Below are 20,107 nucleotides of genomic sequence, written 5' to 3'. Positions count from 1 at the left end.
TATTAGGATTTTAGAGAGACATATGTTGCCATCAAGGCGACGTCTCTTCCCAGGACGTCCATGCTTATTTCAGCAGGACAATGCCAGACCACAGTCTGCACGGGCTACAACATCGTGGCTTTGTAGACACAGAGTGCATGTGCTTGACTGGCCTGCTGCTAGTCCAGATCTATCTCCTATTGAAAATGTATGGCACATCATGAAGAGGAGAATTAATTGGACAATGGAGACCACGGACAGTTGAGCAGCTGAAGTCTTATATCAAGCAAGAATGGACAAAATTTCCAATTGCAAATCTACTACAATTAGTATCCTCAGTTCTAAAACAATTAAAAAGTGTTATTAAAAGGAAAGGTGATGTAACATGATGGTAAACATGACTCTGTTCCAACTTTTGTTGAGTGTGTTGCAGCCATCAAATTCTAAACTTGTGTATATTTACAAAATACAATTAAGTTGGGCAATAAAACTATTGAAAATCTTTTCTTTGTACTTTTGTCAGTTAAATAAAGGTTCACGTGAAATAACATATCACAGATTTTTGTTTTTATTGCATTTTGGAAAATATCCCAACTTTTCTGAAAATGGGGTTTGTAGTTACACGCTGTTACTTGCGTAGTCCAAATGGGCCAACCAAACCTGCCGGGTCCTTGGCAACTTAAGTCACCCCATTTATCAAATTTCTGTTCTCTCCAATTAAAAGAAAGGAATTGGGGGTCTTCATGTTCTGCTGCCCTTTAATTCCATAAGGCACAGGAGCAGAATTAGGCCATTTTCCCATGCTCTCCGCTGATAACTCCAGCAAGCTTTCTTCAGGTATAGTTTGCATGATAGTTCCCTCCTCACTCGGATCCACAGTCTCAAGTACCTCCAAATTTTCCAAACAAGTATTGTCTCTACATTATTCTCATTCGCCATTACAAATGAGAATTTGATGATCTGGTCTTTTGATCTTTCCAATGCCTGTCTTTCAGCACATTTAAAACCACAATTATATTTCCTATTTCCCAGTTTGGACAAAGCGCATTCAGCCTGAAACTTTCTTCCTGGTTGACCTGTTGTGTGTTTAAGTAATCTGTATTTATTTCAGATTTACAGCATTTGTAGGTTTTATTATTTTTATTTCAAGAAGTATTTTTAGTATTTTAATTATAGCTTTTCTAAAAAATAACTACAAAGCAAATAACAAACATGCAAAAGTCTGCAGATGCTGGAAAACCAGAGCAAAACACACAAAATGCTGAAGGAGCTCAGCAGGCCAGGCAGCGTCTATGGAAAAAAGTAAACATCAATGTTTTGGGCCAAGACCTTTCTTCAGGACTTGAAGTCCTATAAAGTAAATAATTTGCTTTTCAAAATTAGTAATTGACTTCCATTCAACTTAATAAAGTAAGGAAGAGCTTTGAATGACATTTGAAACTACTTTGTAAGCTGAGGCTTTTCTAGAAAAATGGGCAATGGAAAATCTCTGGCAAATTGTGATTAATAGAAGGCTACAGAGCACAAAATGAAAGGGTGGAACTGCAAACTTCACAATATTACGAAGAAGTGCTAGAATAATTTTGACTCTTCCAGCAACTTTTTTTTTGCCTTTTCCATTGTTCTTAAATGTTGTTGTGTGGTAGCAGTACATTAAAATACATAATAACAAAAACTGTAAATTACATTATGAAGTATCCATTCTTTCATTATGTGCCGTGTTGTATAGAGGTCTGCATCACTTAACATCCACGATACGTTCTGTGAAACTGGACGTTGTGCGAACCCCATATTTTATACTTTGCCTCTTGCTGCTGCTGTCACTGGGAGTGGTTTTGCTGCGTTTGGAATATTTTGCGTACGGTGATATTTTAGGAAGAAAATTAAATAGAGAGATAACACTACTACACTCTAGATGCGCGATACACGAGATAGGTTATGTCCGATTGGGACTATGGACGTATATGCGATTGGATGTTGTCCGAATGGACGTTAAGCGGCAAACACCTGTAACATATGCATTCATAGTCTTTCCATGACCGTGGTTGTTCTTAGCAATTTTCTCTGCAGACGTGGTTTGTCTTTGCCGCCTTCTGGGCAGTGTCTTTACACGGCGTGTGACCCGAACCATTTTTAATACTCTTCAGAGATTGTCTGTCTGGTCACAAAAAAAACTGGTCACATAACCGGGACTTGCGATGTGCACCAGCTTCTCATACAGTCATCCACCACCTGCTCCCATGCCTTGTCATCCCCGGATCAGAGGGGTGGGGGAAGGCTCAGCAGGTGCTACACCTTGCCCAAGGGTAACCTGCAGGCTAGTGGAGGGAAGGAGGACCTTACACCTTATGGGTTCAATGTCCACATTCAGCAATCGGATGACAGTGGGGAAGAAGCTGCTACTGTACCTCCTCCCTGACACTAACAATGAGAAGACGGCATATCCTGGATGGTGGGGTCCTTAATAATTGATGCCGCCTTTTTGAGGCATTGCTCCTTGAAGATAACCTGGATGCCGGGGAGGCTAATGCCCACGATCGAGCGGACTGAGTTTACAACTTATTGCAGCTTACTTTGATCCTGTGCAGTGCGGCCCCACCCCAGTCCCAGTCTCCCCCCCCCCCCACCCCCAACACCAGTGGGTGTTGCAGCCAGTTAGAATACGCTCTGCACTACATCTGTAGAAATTTGCGAGTGTCTTTGCTGTCATACCAAATCTCCTCAAGTTCCTAAAGAAATAAAGCTTCTGTCATAGGAAATCTATTATAAAACAATCACACACATGCACAGGACACTGAAGACACTAACTTTGCGGATGACTCTAATAACCCAAGCACAATAACCAATTCTGAATATTTTCAAATAAATGCATCATTGTATTAAAATTTGACTATTTAATTCATATAGGATATACCTAAGCATTGTTTATAAAAGCCTATAGAAACAAAACAGACATTTTGGCCAAGCAATCAGTTTTCATTTATACTCCAAGCAAGGCTTGCATTTTTTAACATCATTACTCTTTATGGGATATTGTCAAAACTGGCAAGGCCAGCACCGGTTATCCATTCCTATTTGCCATTGAAAGAGTTTTGGTCAGCTTCCCTCTCAAGCTTCTGTAGGTCATATGGTGAATACATTGCATTCAAGATTGTTTAATGTCATTTCTAGTATAGAAGTATAAAAGATAATAAAATAATTGTTATTCCAGATCCAATACAGCACAAAAAACACAATAAGATAAAGAAAACAATATTAAAAAATACAATAAATATAAATACTTAAGATGGCTTATGCACATAGATTGATTGTATATCTATAAAGAGATGCGAGGCACAATGGTGTCTACAGATATGCTAAGAGCAAAAGGATCGCAGGGGACAAAATTGAAAGATATCGGAAGATCAGAACTGACAGATCAGAATGATAATCTATGAGTGGAACCAAATGAGTTGAGTGAGATCTTAAATTAATTTTTTGTATCTGTATTTACTTGGGAGATAGACACAGAGTCTATAAAACTGCCTCAAAGTAGCAGTGAGGTCATATAGATTACAGAGGAGGAGGTGCATGCTGACTTGAGGCAAATTAGAGTGGTTGAATCCCCAGGGCCTGACACAGGGTTCTCTCAGACCCTGTGGGAGACGAATGCAGAAACGCAGTTCTGTGGCTAAGCACATTGAATGTTTTAGTGCATTCATCAATATACTGGGCAGGACTTAGAACCAACAATAATATACTTGCAAGTCAATAGAGAGTGGTGTGGTTCATGAAAATAATTTTGGGATTGAAAAGCTTGTCATTATAAAGAGCGTTTGATGGCTGTGGGCCTATACTCACTGGAATTCAGAAGAATGAGGGGTGACCTCATTGAAACAGATCGAATGTTGAAAGGCCAAGATAGAGTGGGTCTGAGAGGATGCTGAGTCTAAGACCAGAGAATACAGCCTCAGAATAAGGACAAGGCAGGATCTGGTTATTGATAGTAAATGATCACCCATGATCTCAAAATGGCGGTGCAGGCTCAAAGGGCTGAATGGTCTACTTCTGCACCTATTGTCTATTGTCTAATAAAGGCAGGAGATTGGAGCTGAGAGTGTAATGGATCAGCCATGATGCGCTGGCAGAGCAGACTCGTTGGCCCATTTCTGCTCCTATATATTCTGATCTAAAATCTTGTGGACATAGATTTATGTAGCATGGGAACAAGCCCTTTAGCCAAGCCAGTTCAGGCCAACCTTCAACTATCCAGTAAAGCTTATCGAATACTGGTCCTTCCTCCCATTTTCTATTCTCCACAAATACCCACCAACTTTTCAGATTTTACATTCTCCTATACAGCAGGGCCAATTCATTATGGCCAATTAACCTATCAGCTCACAGGTCTTTGTGATGTGGAGGTAAACAGAGCACCCAGAGTGTTCACATGTTCACAGTGAGAACATACAAAATCTACAGAGATAGCACTTGAGGTCAGGGTTGAACTCTGGCCTTGAGTACTGCAAGGTAGCAACTGTACGAGCTGTGAGCCACACTATGTGGTGTCAGGGTGTCCTTGTTCTCTTTAGTGTTACTCATTTTGGGCACTGGTGTTTTTAAAAAAATGTCCTGCTAGGTGGTGTCAGCCCATTTTGTGGATGTAGCGCGCTGTAACCAGGGTACAAAGGCAACAGAGCTACATGAGTGAATGTTTGGTACATTCATATGATGCAATCAAATGGATTGGAATCTTCAGCAGTCTATCAAGTTCAGTGAGTGATGGAACTACACTCCATCATAATACTGACATATTGGAAATGGTGCAAATACTCTGGGGAATCAGTAAGTGAATCAATTAATGAGGGGACTTGGGAGTCCTTGTGCAAGATACCCTAAAGGTTAACCTCCAGGTTCAGTCGGTGGTGAAGAAGGCAAATGCAATGTTGGCATTCATTTCTAGAGGTATAGAATATAAAAGCAGGGATGTGATGCTGACACCACACTTGGAGTATTGTGTGCAGTTTTGGGCTCCTTATTTTAGAAAGGACATACTGACATTGGAGAGGGTTCAGAGAAGATTCATGAGAATGATTCCAAGAATGAAAGGGTTACCGTATGAGGAATGTCAGGCAGCCCTTGGGCTGTATTCCCTGGAGTTCAGGAGAATGAGGGGGGGATCTCATAGAAATATTCTGAATGTTAAAAGGCCTGAACAGATTAGATATGGTGAAGTTATTTCCCGTGGCAGGGGATTCTAGGATAAGAGGGCATGACTTCAGGATAGAAGGATGTCCATTTAGAACTGAGATGTGGAGAAATACTTTGGAAACGTAGAATATTACAGCACAGAAACAGGCCTTTTGGCCCTTCTTGGCTGTGCCGAACCATTTTTCTGCCTAGTCCCACTGACCTGCATCTGGACCATATCCCTCCATACACCTCTCATCTATGTACCTGTCCAAGTTTTTCTTAAATGTTAAAAGTGAGCCCACATTTACCACTTCATCTGGCAGCTCATTCCACATTCCCACCACTCTCTGTGTGAAGAAGCCCTCCCTAATATTCCCTTTAAACTTTTCCCCCTTCACCCTTAACCCATGTCCTCTGGTCTTTTTCTCCCCTGGCCTCAGTGGAAAAAGCCTGCTTGCATTCACTCTATCTATACCCATCATAATTTTATACACCTCTATCAAATCACCCCTCATTCTCCTACAGTCCAGGGAATAAAGTCCTAACCTATTCAACCTTTCTCTGTAACTCAGTTTCTCAAGTCCCAGCAACATCCTTGTAAACCTTCTCTGCACTCTTTCAACCTTATTAATATCCTTCCTGTAATTTGGTGACCAAATCTGCACACAATACTCCAAATTCAGCCCCACCACTGTCTTATATAACCTCATCATAACACTCCAACTCTTATAATCAATACTTTGATTTATAAAGTCTAATATAACAAAAGTTCTCTTTGTCATCTACCTGTCTTTGGTGTCTTTGTGATGCTACTTTTAGGGAATTTTGGATCTGTATTCCCAAATCCCTCTGTTCTACTGCACTCCTCAGTGCCCTACCATTTACCTTGTATGTTCTACCTTCGTTTGTCCTTCCAAAGTGCAATATCTCACACTTGCCTGTATTACACTCCATCTGCCATTTTTCAGCCCATTTTTCCAACTGGTCCAAATCCCTCTGCAAGGTTTGAAAAAGTTCCTCTCTGTCCACTACACCTCCAATCTTTGTATCATCAGCCAATTTACCACATTACCATCCAGATCATTGATATAGATGACAAATAACAATGGACCCGGCACTGATCCCTGTGGCACACCACTAGTCACAGGCCTCCACTCAGAGTAGCAATCCTCCACTACCACTCTCTGACTTCTCCCATTGAGCCAATTTCTAATCCAATTTATTACCTCACCATGTATACCTAGCGACTGAATCTTCCTAACTTAGTCAGAGGGTGGTAAATCTGTGGAATTTGTTGCCATGAGCAGCTGTGGAGGTCGTGTCATTGGTTGTATTTAAGGCAGAAATTCTTGATTAACCAGAGTATCAAAGGGTATGAAGTGAAGGCAGGGGAGTGGAGATGACCGGAAGAATTAGATCAGCCCATGATTGAATGGTGGAGCAGACTTGATGGGCTGAATGACCTACTTCTGCTCCTGTATCTTATGGTCTTATGAAGCCTCCTCAAACCTAACTCTTAAAATTAGCTTTTAAACTGTGTGAAGTATCTTCCAGAAAGTTATGGAGTGAAAAGCAAACCGTTGCAGGGTCTTGCTCAAAAGGTTGCCTCCCAAGATGCTGCCTGACCCGCTAAGTTCCAGGAGTTTGCTCTTTGCTCCAGAACTTACTGGAAGATAGTTCACGGAGGAGATTCCAGCATCATACTCTCCTGTGTTTCTACAAAGCTGTGGTTGATATTTTCCACTGACTATTAAATTAGTTTGCTATTCATTTGTACATTCATTTTATGGGTTTCTTAAGGTTGTGATGGTCGGGGGGGGGGGGGTTAATGTGGACAAGCTCCTATTAAATACTCTCAACGGCATCTATATCAAATAGCCTCTGACAGCCAAGACCAGCTCCTGGCCTTTACGTGTGGCTTAACTACTGGCAGAACCATTTTTTCTGATAGGAGAAGGCCTGAGGTGGGTTACTCCTGATTTAAAACCAGTCACTTTGAGCCGATGGGGCTCATCAGCGATGGTTGGCAGCTCATCTAGGAGAAGGAAAACTTCAATCTCAAAGCTCTGCTGCCTTGCACCTATACCCACACATGGGGAAGGTTTCAGGTGTCAAGGGAAAATCCAGACCTGGAGTCGTTAAGGCAGTCCTATGTTGAGTTCAACATTGACTGGCAACTCCTACAATGCCACTGGTGCCAGACTGTATTGGTCACTGCCATTCCATTGAATCCATCAGCTGAGTGGAGACTGGGAGCCTGCTCTCCATATTGTACTGCTCTGGCTTGCGTACTGGCTGCATATCGTGTAGAAGCTGGGACACAACACCCGTGTTGACCCTGTCTAACAGAAAGGCACTTATTTATACAATTCTAGATGATGATTTGTAAGAATTACAATAAAATCACTGAGGGAAAAGAAATATTCCAGAACCTCTGTGAAGTTAAATAAAAGAAAAACAAATATTTTAATAATATTTGTTCGATTGTAGATATTATCTGAAGTAAGGCTTGAATGTAAGTTTAGGATGCAGGTTTACTCATAATTTTAATCATTTGTGTACTTTTGCAGGTTCATTGCCAAACCATGTGCTTTAAGCCTCAAAATCCAAGCGAATGGGCCTCAGAAAGCTCAGCCGAATGCAATCCTGGAAAAAGTCTTCACTGCAATCACAAAGGCAAGCATTTACCGACCAAAGATGCAGAAAGTGCAGATCTGAGATTTGATTTTTATAAATATTGAGCTTACACATTGACGTTCTTCCTTCTCGCTGTCCTCTTTCAGAGAATGGTTTAAATGTTTAACTGTTCTCGACAGCTGCAGTCAAACTGGATTTATATAAGACAAGAACTAGAAAAAGACTTGATAAAAATGATGCTCCACCTCCCTATGTCACCACCTAAGATAACATCTGTAATGTTTTGTATCTTATCTCTTAGAACAGTTGTAATATCAAATTATTATATTCCTTCCGAAATATATGTTGAGCTTGCAAGGAACCTGCTATAATGTTAATAGTCATCATTATGTGCCATGTCAGATGACATGAGTGATTATGGTCTATGACCATGATTGTTCTTTGCAAATATTTCTACTGAAGTGTTTTGCCATTGACGTCTTCTGGGCAATGTCTTTTCAAGATGGGTGACCCCAGCCATTATCAATACTCTTCCAGAGATTGTCTGCCTGGCATTTGTGGTCACATAACCAGAACTTTGATACACACCAGCTGCTCATATGACCATCCACCACCTTCTCCTTTGGTGTCACATGGCCAGGTCCAGTGAACTAAGCAGGGGCTACACCTTGCCCAAAGGTGACCTGCAGGCTAGCGGAAGGAAGAAGTGCCGTACGCCTCCTTGGTAGAGACGCATTTCCACCCTGCCACCTGGGAAAATTAATAGTAATTAGAACCAGTCCGTCAAAGTGATTAATTACGTTTGAAACCTGTTAGTGGAGAATGTTCAATATTAATACTTTGTCCTGGTAGACTTCACAAGTACATATTTATAAATATGAAATCCGTAAGGGATTGAAATTGCTATTATTGGGGCAGGTGGTACGATAAAGGTTAGGACAGTGCTTTACAGTACATGTCGCTTGGGTTCAATTCCTACCGCTGCTATCTGTAAGGAGTTTGTATGTTCTGCCCGTGTGATCATGTGTGTTTCCTCCACGTGCTCCAGTTTCACCCCACAGTCCAAAGACATACCGGCTGGTCAATCAATTGGTTATTATACATAAATCAGGGGATCGCTGGGTGGCACAGCTTGTAGGGCTGGAGTGACCTACTCCATAAATTTTGTTTTAACATCAGTATGTGAGTACCAAACTTCATTTAAAATTTTCTAGAAGCTTGGATGTATTTGGGAGTGATATGAATAATGCACAATTGAGGAGCTCATTAGAAATCATCAGCATGAATTCTGCTTGGCGCATTGTGACTAAATCTAGCAATGAAGTAATTTTATTTTGCGAGAAACGGAGGGAAAGTCAGAAAGCGTGAACACATCCTATCAAGGCATCGTGAGATACTCTCGACAAAGTCGTGAAAAAAAAATGATGAAGCAGGTGCAGAAGATCATCGCGCAGAATCTCATTTCGAGGTCATTCAACAGGTGAGGATGGAGGGTGTCTAAAAAAAATTTTATTCTTCATAAGTTTATTTGGCTCTCAAATATTCCTGCATACTTTCTGTCATCAAGACACATTTCATTCAGCTAATCCTCAGTAAAAAAAAAGTCTGCTTCTGCTAAAATAAATGGTAAACATTTTTAAATTGTTCACTTGTATTTTTATATTTCTCCTAACAGCAAGAGGAGCACAGATGGGAAGAAGGAATAAACAGACCTAATCTTACACCTTTTAAGATATTCATCAGCTGCAAAGATTTCCATGGCAAAAATGGTGCAAGAGCTGATACACTGAAAATTCACCTGGTTTGTATGATTATAAATACACACCTTCCTATTGCGAATATACAGTAATTCAATAGGCCAGAAAGAGCAACGATGCAGAAAATTGTGTAATACTTCTGTATAAAAAAATTTCTAACAAAGTATTCCATTTATTTTAGGCATGCTTCACTGCGAGCGCCGCAACCTAGATTTCTCCAGCAATAGTTCACAGCACTGTACATCATCACCATTTAAAGCAGACCCCAATACTGAGACAGGTATGGTGGAGGATTTTACTGATTTGGAGGTGGAAACACTCTATAGATCACTCCCCCTGCTGTGATCGGGGCAGGAAGTGGTGACTCAACGGCAGCTGCAGAATGGAGCTTCAGCGCCATCAAAAGCCCCTTCGCAAGGTTGGGGCAAGTAAATGAAAGATGCTTCATAGACGTGGTGGCTCCATTTTTTTGTAACCGTTTTCTCTCTGCACTGTGTCACAGATTCCTCCACTCTTCTGAAATTTATCCCAAAAGTCAGAGAACTTGTGCACTGTGGTGGCAAAGCATCAGAGGCAGAAGCTGGGGAAGTTTTGTGCATTGAGGGAAATGGGAGCATTTCTCAGGAGTGCTGTCTGTGACCATGCTGTGCTCCACACACCATGATGTAGCAGCAGGCAGTTTCAACAAGCTTGGAGGTTTCCAGACTTGATCAGGCACACACTATGAGCAGACTTGCAAGCAAAGCAAGAGCGCTCTCATTTATCATTGGCTGTCCTTCTGCAGCAGCCTCCGATAAGAGCCTTTGCTAAAGGCCGCAGATGCTGTCACCCGCGGAAGAAGCATTGTGAGCACAGGCAGGATCATGTCGATCAGCCATGTGTCAAGATAAGCCAGCAGCTGAATGATAAGCAAAGTGTCACAGGAAGCTGTCACAACTACCACTTCCTACAGTATATCAGATGAGAGTCGGGAGAGTTATCACGCCAAGAAGCACTAGTACATGTCGATTTCTACTGATGCTGTATGAAATAGATGTTGCTTTTTGCATTAATTAGTTCCTTTCTGAATTAGCAGTTATTTAATTGGATCCAGACTGGGTTAAAATGTTAGCCCAAATCCGTGGAATTTGTTGCCTTGAGCAGCTGTGGAGGCTAAGTCATTGGGTATATTTAAGGCAGAGATAGATAGGTTCTTGATTAACCAAGCTTTCAAAGGGTATGGGGTGAAGGCAAGGGAGTGGCGATGACTGGAAGAATTGGATCAGCCCATGATTGAATGGTGGAGCAGGAGGATGGGCCGAATGGCCTACTTCTGTTCCTATATCTTATGGTCTGACGATCTTATTTCTGCTCCCCTACTTACAGCCATCCAAAATAATGTTCCAAATTAAAATTCTGTTAACTGTAGGATTCAAAAAACTATAGTGGTATTAAAAACTGCTCCTGCTTACTCTACACTAAAAGGAGTAGCACAGTAGTGTAGTGGTTAGCACAACACTTTACAGTACAGGCAATCCGAGTTCAATTCCCACCACTGCCTGTAAGGAATTTGTACGTTCTTCCCATGATCGCATGGGTTTCCTCTGGGTGCTGCAGTTTTGAAGACATACCGGTTGATTGGTTTATTGGTTATTGAAAATAGTCATGTGAGCAGACTCAGATTATATCGGGGCATTGCTGGGCAGTGTGGCTTGGAGAGCCAGAAGAGCCTGTTCCACACTGTATCTCGATAAATTGAGTAAATGGGTTGTAACGCAGATGTTGTTCAGTGAAAACTTTAGCTGGAAGATTTCATCCACACCAGAAGAAACTCTTTGAGGATTGTGCTCCATGATGCGGGGAAGCCAAAAGCCCGAGCTAATCCATTACCATGAAACATATCATGTTTAAGCCGAAGCCAAATGGAACAAAATTGTCGCACGCTGCTGTGCAGAGGGACCTGGGAGTGCGTGTGCATGAATCACAAAAGATTGGTTTGCAGGTTCAGCAGACTATCAAGAAGGCAAATGGAATGTTGGTCTTCATTGCTAGAGGGATTGGATTTAAGAGCAGGGAGGTTATGCTGCAACTGTACAGGGTACTGGTGAGGCCACACCTGGGGTACTGTGTGCAGTTCTGGTCTCCTTTCCTCAGGAAGTACATACTGGCTTTGGAGGCGGTGCAGAGGAAGTTCACCAGGTCGATTCCAGAGATGAGGGGGTTAGACTATGAGGAGAAATTGAGTCGCATGGGACTATAATCACTGGAATTCAGAAGAGTGAGAGGAGATCTTATAGAAATATATAAAATTATGAAAGGGATAGATAAGATAGAGGCAGGAATCTAGCCTCTAGGACATAGCCTCAAGATTCGAGGTAGTAAATTTAGGATGGAGACATGAGTTGAGACTTAGGGGGAAAAAGTTTAAGGGTAATATGAGGGGGAATTTCTTTACTCAGAGAGTGGTAGCTATGTGGAATGAGCTTCCAGTAGAAGTGGTAGAGGCAGGTTCGGTATTGTCATTTAAAGCAAAATTGGATAGGTATATGGACAGGAAAGGAATGGAGGGTTATGGGCTGAGTGCGGGTCAGTGGGATTAGGTGAGAGTAAGAGTTTGGCACGGACTAGAAGGGCTGAGATGGCCTGTTTCCATGCTGTAATTATTATATGGTTACATGGTTACAATGAGCTCTTAGTTTGGTAAGCAGCCTTATGTGTAGCACCTTGTCAAAGGCCTTCTGAAAGTCCAAATATACAATATCCTCTGCATCCCTTTGTCTAGCCTACTTGTAATCTCCTCAAAAAATTCCAACAGGTTTGTCAGGCAGGATTTTCCCTGAAGGAAACCATGCTGACTTTTTGTGTGTTGCGTTGTATGTCACCAAGTACTCTGTCACCTCATCCTTAACAATTGACTCCAACAACTTCCCAACCATTGAGGTCAGGGCAACTGGTCTATAGCTTCATTTCTGCTGCCTTCCTCTCTTCTTAAAGAATGGAGTGACATTTTCAATTTTCCAATCCTCCAGCACCATGCCAGAGATCAATGATTTTTGAAAGATCATTTTTAATACTTCCTCTTTCAGAACCCTAGGGTGCAGTTCATCTGGTCCGGATGACTTATGTACCTTCAGGTCTTTCAGCTTTTTGAGTGCCTTCTCTCTTGTAACAGTAACTGCATTCACTTCTCCTCCTTCACACACTTCCTCCACAGTGAAGACTGACGTTTAGTTTCTCAGCCATCTTCTTGTCCCGTTATTATTTCTCCTGTCTCACGTTCCAGAGGTCCTATATCCACTCTCATTTCTCTTTTATTTTTAACATATTTGAAAAAACTTTTGTATTATTTGCTAGCTTGCTTTCATGTTTCATCTTTTCCATTCTAATGATTTTTTTAGTTGCCCTCTGTAGGTTTTTAAAAACTTCCCAATCTTCTATCTTCCCATTAATTTTTGCTTTGTTGTATGCCCTTTCTTTGCCTTTCCAATTGCTTTGACATCCCTTGTCAGCTGCAGTTGCAGTATTTTACCATTTGAGTATTTCTTTATTTTTGGAATACACATGTCCTGCACCTTCCTCATTTTTCCCAGAAACACACGCCATTGCTTCTCTGCTGACATCCCTGCCAGCAGCTCCTTCCAATTAACTTTGGCCAACTCCTCTCTCATAACACTGTAATTTCCGTTACTCCACTGAAATACTGCTACATCAGACTTTACTTTCTCCCTATCAAATGTCAAGTTGAACACAATCATATTTACCTTAAGCTTACTTATCGCATTCAGCTCGTTACATAACACCCAATCCAGTATAGCTGATGCTCATTGAGCTGAGTAGGCTCAATGACAAACTGTTCTAAAAAGCCATCTCAAGTCATTCACAAACTCACTCTCTTGAGATCCATTACCAACCTGATTTTCCCAATTGACCTGCATGTTTAAAATTTCCCATGACTTCCATGACATTGCCCTTTTCATTTGCTTTTTCTGTTTCCTGTTGTAACCTGTGGTCCACATCCCAGCCACTGTTGGGAGGCTTTGTATAACTGCCATCAACGTCATTTTACCCTTATGTTTTCTTAACTCAACCAACAAGGATTCAACATCTTCAGATCCTATGTCACAACTTTCTACTGATTTGATGCGATTCTTTACCAGTAGAGCCACACCACCCCCTCTGCCTATCTTCAAATCTTTCTGATGTAACATGTAACCCTGGACACTCAGCTCCCAACTACAACCATCCTTCAGCCATGATTCAGTGATGGCCACAACATCATACCTGGCAATCTGTAACATTGCAACAAGATCATCCACCTTATTTTTTTATACTACACACATTTGGATACAACAGATTGAGTACTGTATTTGCTATCCTTTCTGATTCTGCATCCCTAATGATTTGATTCTCGGACTGCTGGCTGCAACTAAGTCCCATCGCCTGCCTGCCCTTCCTGACAATCTGACTGCATGCTATCTTTATTTTTTTACCATTTGTCCTATCCTGAGTCCCTTCACTCTAGTTCCCACCCCCCTGCCAAATTAGTTTAAACCCTCCCCAACATCTCTAACAAATGTGCCCATGAGAATATATGGTAGGCGAGGCTGTTTCTGTGATGCAGCTGGCTGAGTCGCTTACCTTCTGCAAATCCTCCAGTCCTGTGCATTGGAGCCTTCAGACCGGGCTGTGATGCAACCAGTCACAATGTTCTCCGTCAGTAAAAATTTACCAAATCTCTACAGACACCTATTGAAGAAGAGCCACTAGCATGTATTCTTGGTGATTGTACAAAATAAGGACTCAGAGATATTGACAACAAGAACGTGAAACTGCACACCCTTTCCAACATTGACCCCCCTCTATGAGTACTGGTGTATGATCTCCTAGCTTCCCCCTTCCCAAAGTCCACAATCACTCCCTTGGTGGTCACCCTGATCTTGAGTGTGAGGTTTATGATGAGACACCACTCAAGCAACTGATCTACCTCACTCTCGTTCACCTCCTCATTGCCATCTGTGATTCTACAAATAACAATATTGTTATCAGTGAATTTATAAATGGTGGTTGAACTATGTCCATCCACCCAGTCATGAGTGTAGAGAGAGTGGAACAGTGGGATACCTGTCTGCCCTTCAGCTTACCGTCCTCACTGAAGCTCAACAATCACCGAAGTCAGCACTTCGACCTCAGGCCTGCCCTTCTCAATATGGCCACTCTGCTTGGCCTACCTGTAAAAAAAAATACTCATTCTTACCTATACCCACTATTTTTAATGGTCTAAGTAACTTTTATCAAAACAAACATGTCATCCAAGAGGAGTTTGGTTTAAAAATTTGATAGTTCGTTGTCAATTTTTTATGCACACTACAACATAGTCCATGATTTTCCAACCAGGTTCATGAATTTGAAGCATTAATGCACAAAGGAGCCCAGACTTGTACAGCACAAAGTGTATTTGGGATTGCTTCCATGAGACCATAAGACATAGGAGCAGAATTAGACCATTCAGCCCATCAAGTCTGGTCTGCCATTCCATCATGGCCGATTCATTCTCTCTCTGAATGCCATTCTCCTGCCTTCTCCATGTAACCTTTGATGTCTTCACTAATTAAGAACATATAAACCCTTGCTTTAAATATACACTGACTTGACCTCCACAGCTATCCATGGTAGTGGTCATGAATTTCAAAAATTCACCACACCCTGGCTGAAGAAGTCCCTCCTCAACTCTGTTCTAAAGGGATGTCCTTCTATTCTGAGGCTGTGCCCTCTGGTCCTAGATTCTTCAACTAGTGGAACCGTCTTTTCCACGTCCACTCTTTCTAGACCATTCATTCACGTTTGAGTGTGTTCATAGGCCCTTTCCAAAGGAGGCCAACACTGCACTCATAGAGAAATTGTCTAAGCAGTGGCAACTGAAAATGGAGCTGGTGTAGAGTTGACGAAATGTTGGGAAAATGGAGTTGCATGTTTTGATCTAGCTTGATGGGGTGGTATCAGGCTGGAGAGAAGTTCAATATTATCAACACAAATAATTGTCACAGTTTGTCATGACGGGAAGGTGAGACTGTAAATCATGGCAACCTTGCTGTCCGCCTTTCAGCCTACATGTCGTGGGTAACCTTTGTTAACACACTTCAGCACACAGCAGCTGTTCATTGATTTTTATTTCAACCTTGTAGTGAAGTACTGAAAGTTTCAAGCAACTTGAAATAAATTCCTCACAATCTCTCTGTATTTTGGTGATCATTTCAAATGGCTGTCTTCTTTAATAACTCATCTACCAAGAGAAATTGTTCTTTTCAAAGCCCTTTTTGATTTTAAAGTCTTTGACTGAAGCTGCTCCTTTGCTCCAGTTGAAGTGGATCTAACACTGATGGTTTGATTTATTAGGGAAGTGCCTGTGCTGAGCACGATAAAGCAAGTAAGAAGGCAAGGCTATTTCTGGACACCTGCTCTGTTTGAACAAGTCTTTCACTTTAATTCCTCATTTTGACATCTATTCTTGTTGCTAATTTGTTTTTCTGGTTTGTTCAGTTTTTTACTCACTGTGTTTTGGGTCGACCTGGTAGATTATCCCAGAAATCACAAAAATTCTGTGTTTTGGGTGGGTAGGATATATATTAGAAGGGAGACATGATTATTGTAGGAGCCTTGTGTCTATCTTCTGTCTGTTTTGCATTTTGTGTTATGGGTTATGGTAATGTGTCACATTGTTTGGGATGTGGTAGAAGTAAATGAGTAGTCACGTATTCACACTTTGTGTTAGTTGCCTTAGAGACAGATTTAGTAGGGGACGAATATTTTTTGTTGACTGTTTATTACATTAATTCTGTTACTGCTAATTTTGATGGCTTGTCTTTGCTGGTTTCATAATAAAGGATTGAATGTACTTTTTATCGACTTGGAACTCAGTTATTTGGAAGCACGTCACACACCGTCTATTCCTCCACTCAGTCTCTCAGTGGCTTTGGTTTCTACAGTTATAAAGGAATATATATCCATTGTCTGCACATTTGATACATCTGCAGGCTGTCAGTTAGAAAACAAGTTAAAGGGTACAAATGGAACGTAACATTGAAGCCGAGGCAATTTCATTTCCACTGTTCTCTTTATTGCATGGGTTCCCAACCTGAACCCCCGCACTTAATGGCATTGGTCCATGGCATAAAAAAGATTGGGAACCCCTGCTCTGTTGAAATATACTGATTCTCCTAGCACTTATTTGTGTTCCAAATACTATTTTTGGACTGCAACTCGAGAAAATCTCTTGACTATTTACAAGATTTATTCAGGTTAACACTCACGAAATGCTGGAGGAACTCAGCAGGTCAAAGATGATCTATGAAAAAGAAAAAATAATTGACCTTTCAGGCTGAGGCCCTTCATCAGGAATCAGAAGGAAGGGGGAAGAAGCCAGAATAAAATGCTGGGGGGAGAGTATGGAGACTAGCTGGATGGTGATTGGTGAAGCCAAGTGGCTAGGAAAGGTCATGGGCTGGAGAAGAAAAAATCTGATAGGAAAAGAGAGTGGACTATAGGAGAAAGGGATTCAAGTTGATTACTCTGATTATTTGAGATTAATTTGAAGTCAACGGCAAAATGAAATAAAATACTAATATATATTCATCATGAAATATCCACATTTTGTGGTAAGTTTTCTATTTCTGTACCTACAACTTAGGGCAAGAGTCAACTGAAGTTTTCTCAAAAAGGACAAATTTGGGTAAACTAATTAAGGTTATATTATAGGAATTGAGGGGAAAATTAGTCTTTCAGTGTTGTGCATAATAACCTGGCAGAATATGAACAGCTCCTCATTGTCACGTGTTGCAAACTGCTGGGCAGGTCAGCCAGGGCTGCCAGCAGTGTCTTACGATCTGGTTCAGTCAGAGGCTAGGCCTTGGAGTTTCATCCGCTTCCTGCTCCTCGACAAGTTTCTCCACATCAGGGGTTCCCAACCTGGGGTCCATGGACATCTTGCTTAATGGTATTAGTCCAGGAATAAAAAGAAGTTGGGAACCTCTGCTCTAAGTTTCCTCCCCTACACCCCATGTTAAATAAATCTATCCTGTTACTGCTGAGAGTGGGATTGAACCCTCAATATCATTAAATTAAAGGCCTGTCTATGCAGAGGTTTGACAATATTAATCAATAGTATCAGAACACACTGAAGCCCAGCTGGATGTTCTTATGGAAATACAATCTAGTTTTGGCACGTCTCTGCCTTCCAACTTCCACACCTACTAGTTGCAGAGCTAATCTATGGAAAATGTTAGGGGTCCGATATGAAAACTTCTGACCTCTTACTGTGCCCTGGTCTCTACATTGAGCCAGGGCCTTACATTTATCATCTAAAAAATCCACTCATTAATTTGAAGGGGTCACCCTTTTTCTTTAAAATTGTGGAAGAAGGTAAGTAGTACATTTTGTTTATAATCTAATTATTCTTAATGTTTTATTCATTTATATGTTTAATGTGATTATAAAAAGTGTTATTTTTACTACTTGCTTAATATTTTAATTATATTTATTTTCTTTTTAGCAGTATACATGTGTACAGTTGAATGGCATAAACTGAACTTGAACTTGATTTCCAACAGGACAAATTCTGCAGATGCTGAAAATCTAAAGCAACACACACAAAATGCTGGAGGAACTCAGCAGGCCAGGCACTATCTATGGAAAAGAGTAAACTGTCGCCGTTTTGGACTGAGAACCTTCTTCATGTCCTGCTGAGTTCCTCCAGCATTTTGTGTGTGTTACTTTGAACTTTACTGTAAGTTTTATGGATTGTAAGAGGGTAAAAAAAAAAGCTTTTGAGCAGCACAACCTCTCAGAAGGGTCCATGGCTGGGGCCTCGTTTAAAAAAAGCAGACAAATTATTAAAGAAACGGCAAGGTTACTGCCCGGTGTGCCAAAGGCATGGAAATGAACAACATTTTGGGATTATACCGTGACCAAACATTTTGATTCACTCCTCAATCATCATAATTGCTTCCTTCCCAAACAATACCATGCCTGCGGCCAGCAAAGATATAGCATAGACAATCAAAATTTTCGGTTCTGATGCACCCATCAATGTTTCAGAAAAAGAAGTGCAGCAAAGGAGCTGAATAGCATTGCGTAAAAAATATTTTGTACGTGACAGGAAGAGGCTAAGAGGTGCCCATTAGTAACTCCTTTTAGCTCAAGGAAGTGAATGGGATTGAGAAAGCAGTTGCCTAGTGTGGGATGTTCAGGAGGACCACAAGAGTGTGGTGGAAATTGGTCTGGCCTTTGTTTAAAGAAGAGAGGATCTTGAGGTTAGTAAATCTACGTTTACACTGCCATATGCGGTACTTCTACATAAAACAAACTGGTCAAGGAACTCAACGGGTTGAGCAGCATCCACAGATGGAAATAATTATCAAAGTTTACACTTCAATGTAAATTTATTATCAAAATACATATATGTCACCATATACTATAGTGGATACTATTGAGAGAGTGCAGAGGAGATTTACAAGGATGTTGCCTGGATTGGGGAGCATGGCTTATGAGAATAGGTTGAGTGAACTCGGCCTTTCCTCCTTGGAGCGACGGAGGATGAGAGGTGACCTGATAGAGGTGCATAAGATGATGAGAGGCATTGATCATGTGGATAGTCAGAGGCTTTTTCCCACCATTGAAATGGCTAACACGAGGGGGCAGAGGTTTTAAGGTGCTTGGAAATAGGTGCCGAGGGGATGTCAGGGGTAAGTTTTTCACACAGAGGGTAGTGGGTGCGTGGAATGCACTGCTGGCGACAGTGGTGGAGGCGGATACAATAGGGTCTTTTAAGAGCCTCTTAGATAGGTATAAGGAGCTTAGAAAAATAGAGGGCTATGCAGTAGGGAAATTCTAGGCAGTTTCTACACAACATTGTGGGCCAAAGGGCCTGTAATGCGCTGTAGATTTCTATGTTCTATGTTCTATCTACAAACCTGAGATTCATTTTCTTGCAGGCATACTCAATAAATCCATAGAATACTAAACATTGAAGAATCAGTGAAAGACTGCACCAACTAGGGCATTCAACCAGAGTGCAGCAGACAACAAACTGTGCAGGTAGAAAAACAAATAAATAAACAAACAAACAAATAAATAAATAAGCAAGCAATCAATATCGAGAACATGAGGTGAAGAATCCTTAAAAGTGAGTCCATTGGCTGTGGGAACATTTCAATAATGGGGCAAGAGAAATTGAGTGAAATTATCCCCTCTGGTTCAAGAGCCTGATGTTTGAGGGGTAGTAACTATTCCTGAACCTGGTGATGTGAGTCCTGAGGCTCCTGTACCTTTTTCCTGATGGCAGTAGCAAAAGATGAACATGTCCTGGGTGGTGGGGGTCCCTGATGATGGATGCTGCTTTCCTACAATGCTCTTTTATGTAGATGTGCTCATGGTAGGGAGGGCTTTACATGTGATGGACTGGGCCATATCCATTACTTTTTATAACATTTTCCATTCAAGGGCATTCATGTATCTATACCAAGCTGTAACGCAACCAGTCAATATACTCTCCATCACATATCTATAGAAGTTTGACAAAGTCTTAGATGTCA

General features: G+C 41.3%; 1 protein-coding gene across 2 annotated transcripts in view; it reads left to right on the top strand.

Moving 5' to 3' along the window:
- The window catches only part of cers6 (ceramide synthase 6), a 282,104-nt gene that overhangs the window by 79,802 nt on the left and 182,195 nt on the right, over nt 1-20,107 (top strand). For both annotated transcript variants that reach the window (XM_059966394.1, XM_059966393.1), the window contains exon 2: nt 7,719-7,824. In XM_059966394.1, the coding sequence (XP_059822377.1) occupies nt 7,719-7,824 (106 nt within the window). The remainder of the gene's footprint in view (nt 1-7,718; nt 7,825-20,107) is intronic.

The sequence above is a fragment of the Hypanus sabinus genome, chromosome 4 (genome assembly GCF_030144855.1).
Source record: "Hypanus sabinus isolate sHypSab1 chromosome 4, sHypSab1.hap1, whole genome shotgun sequence".
In the NCBI taxonomy this organism is placed as follows: Eukaryota; Metazoa; Chordata; class Chondrichthyes; order Myliobatiformes; family Dasyatidae; genus Hypanus; species Hypanus sabinus.
Note: the sequence above shows the minus strand (reverse complement) of the source record. Positions and strands in the feature narration are given on the sequence as shown.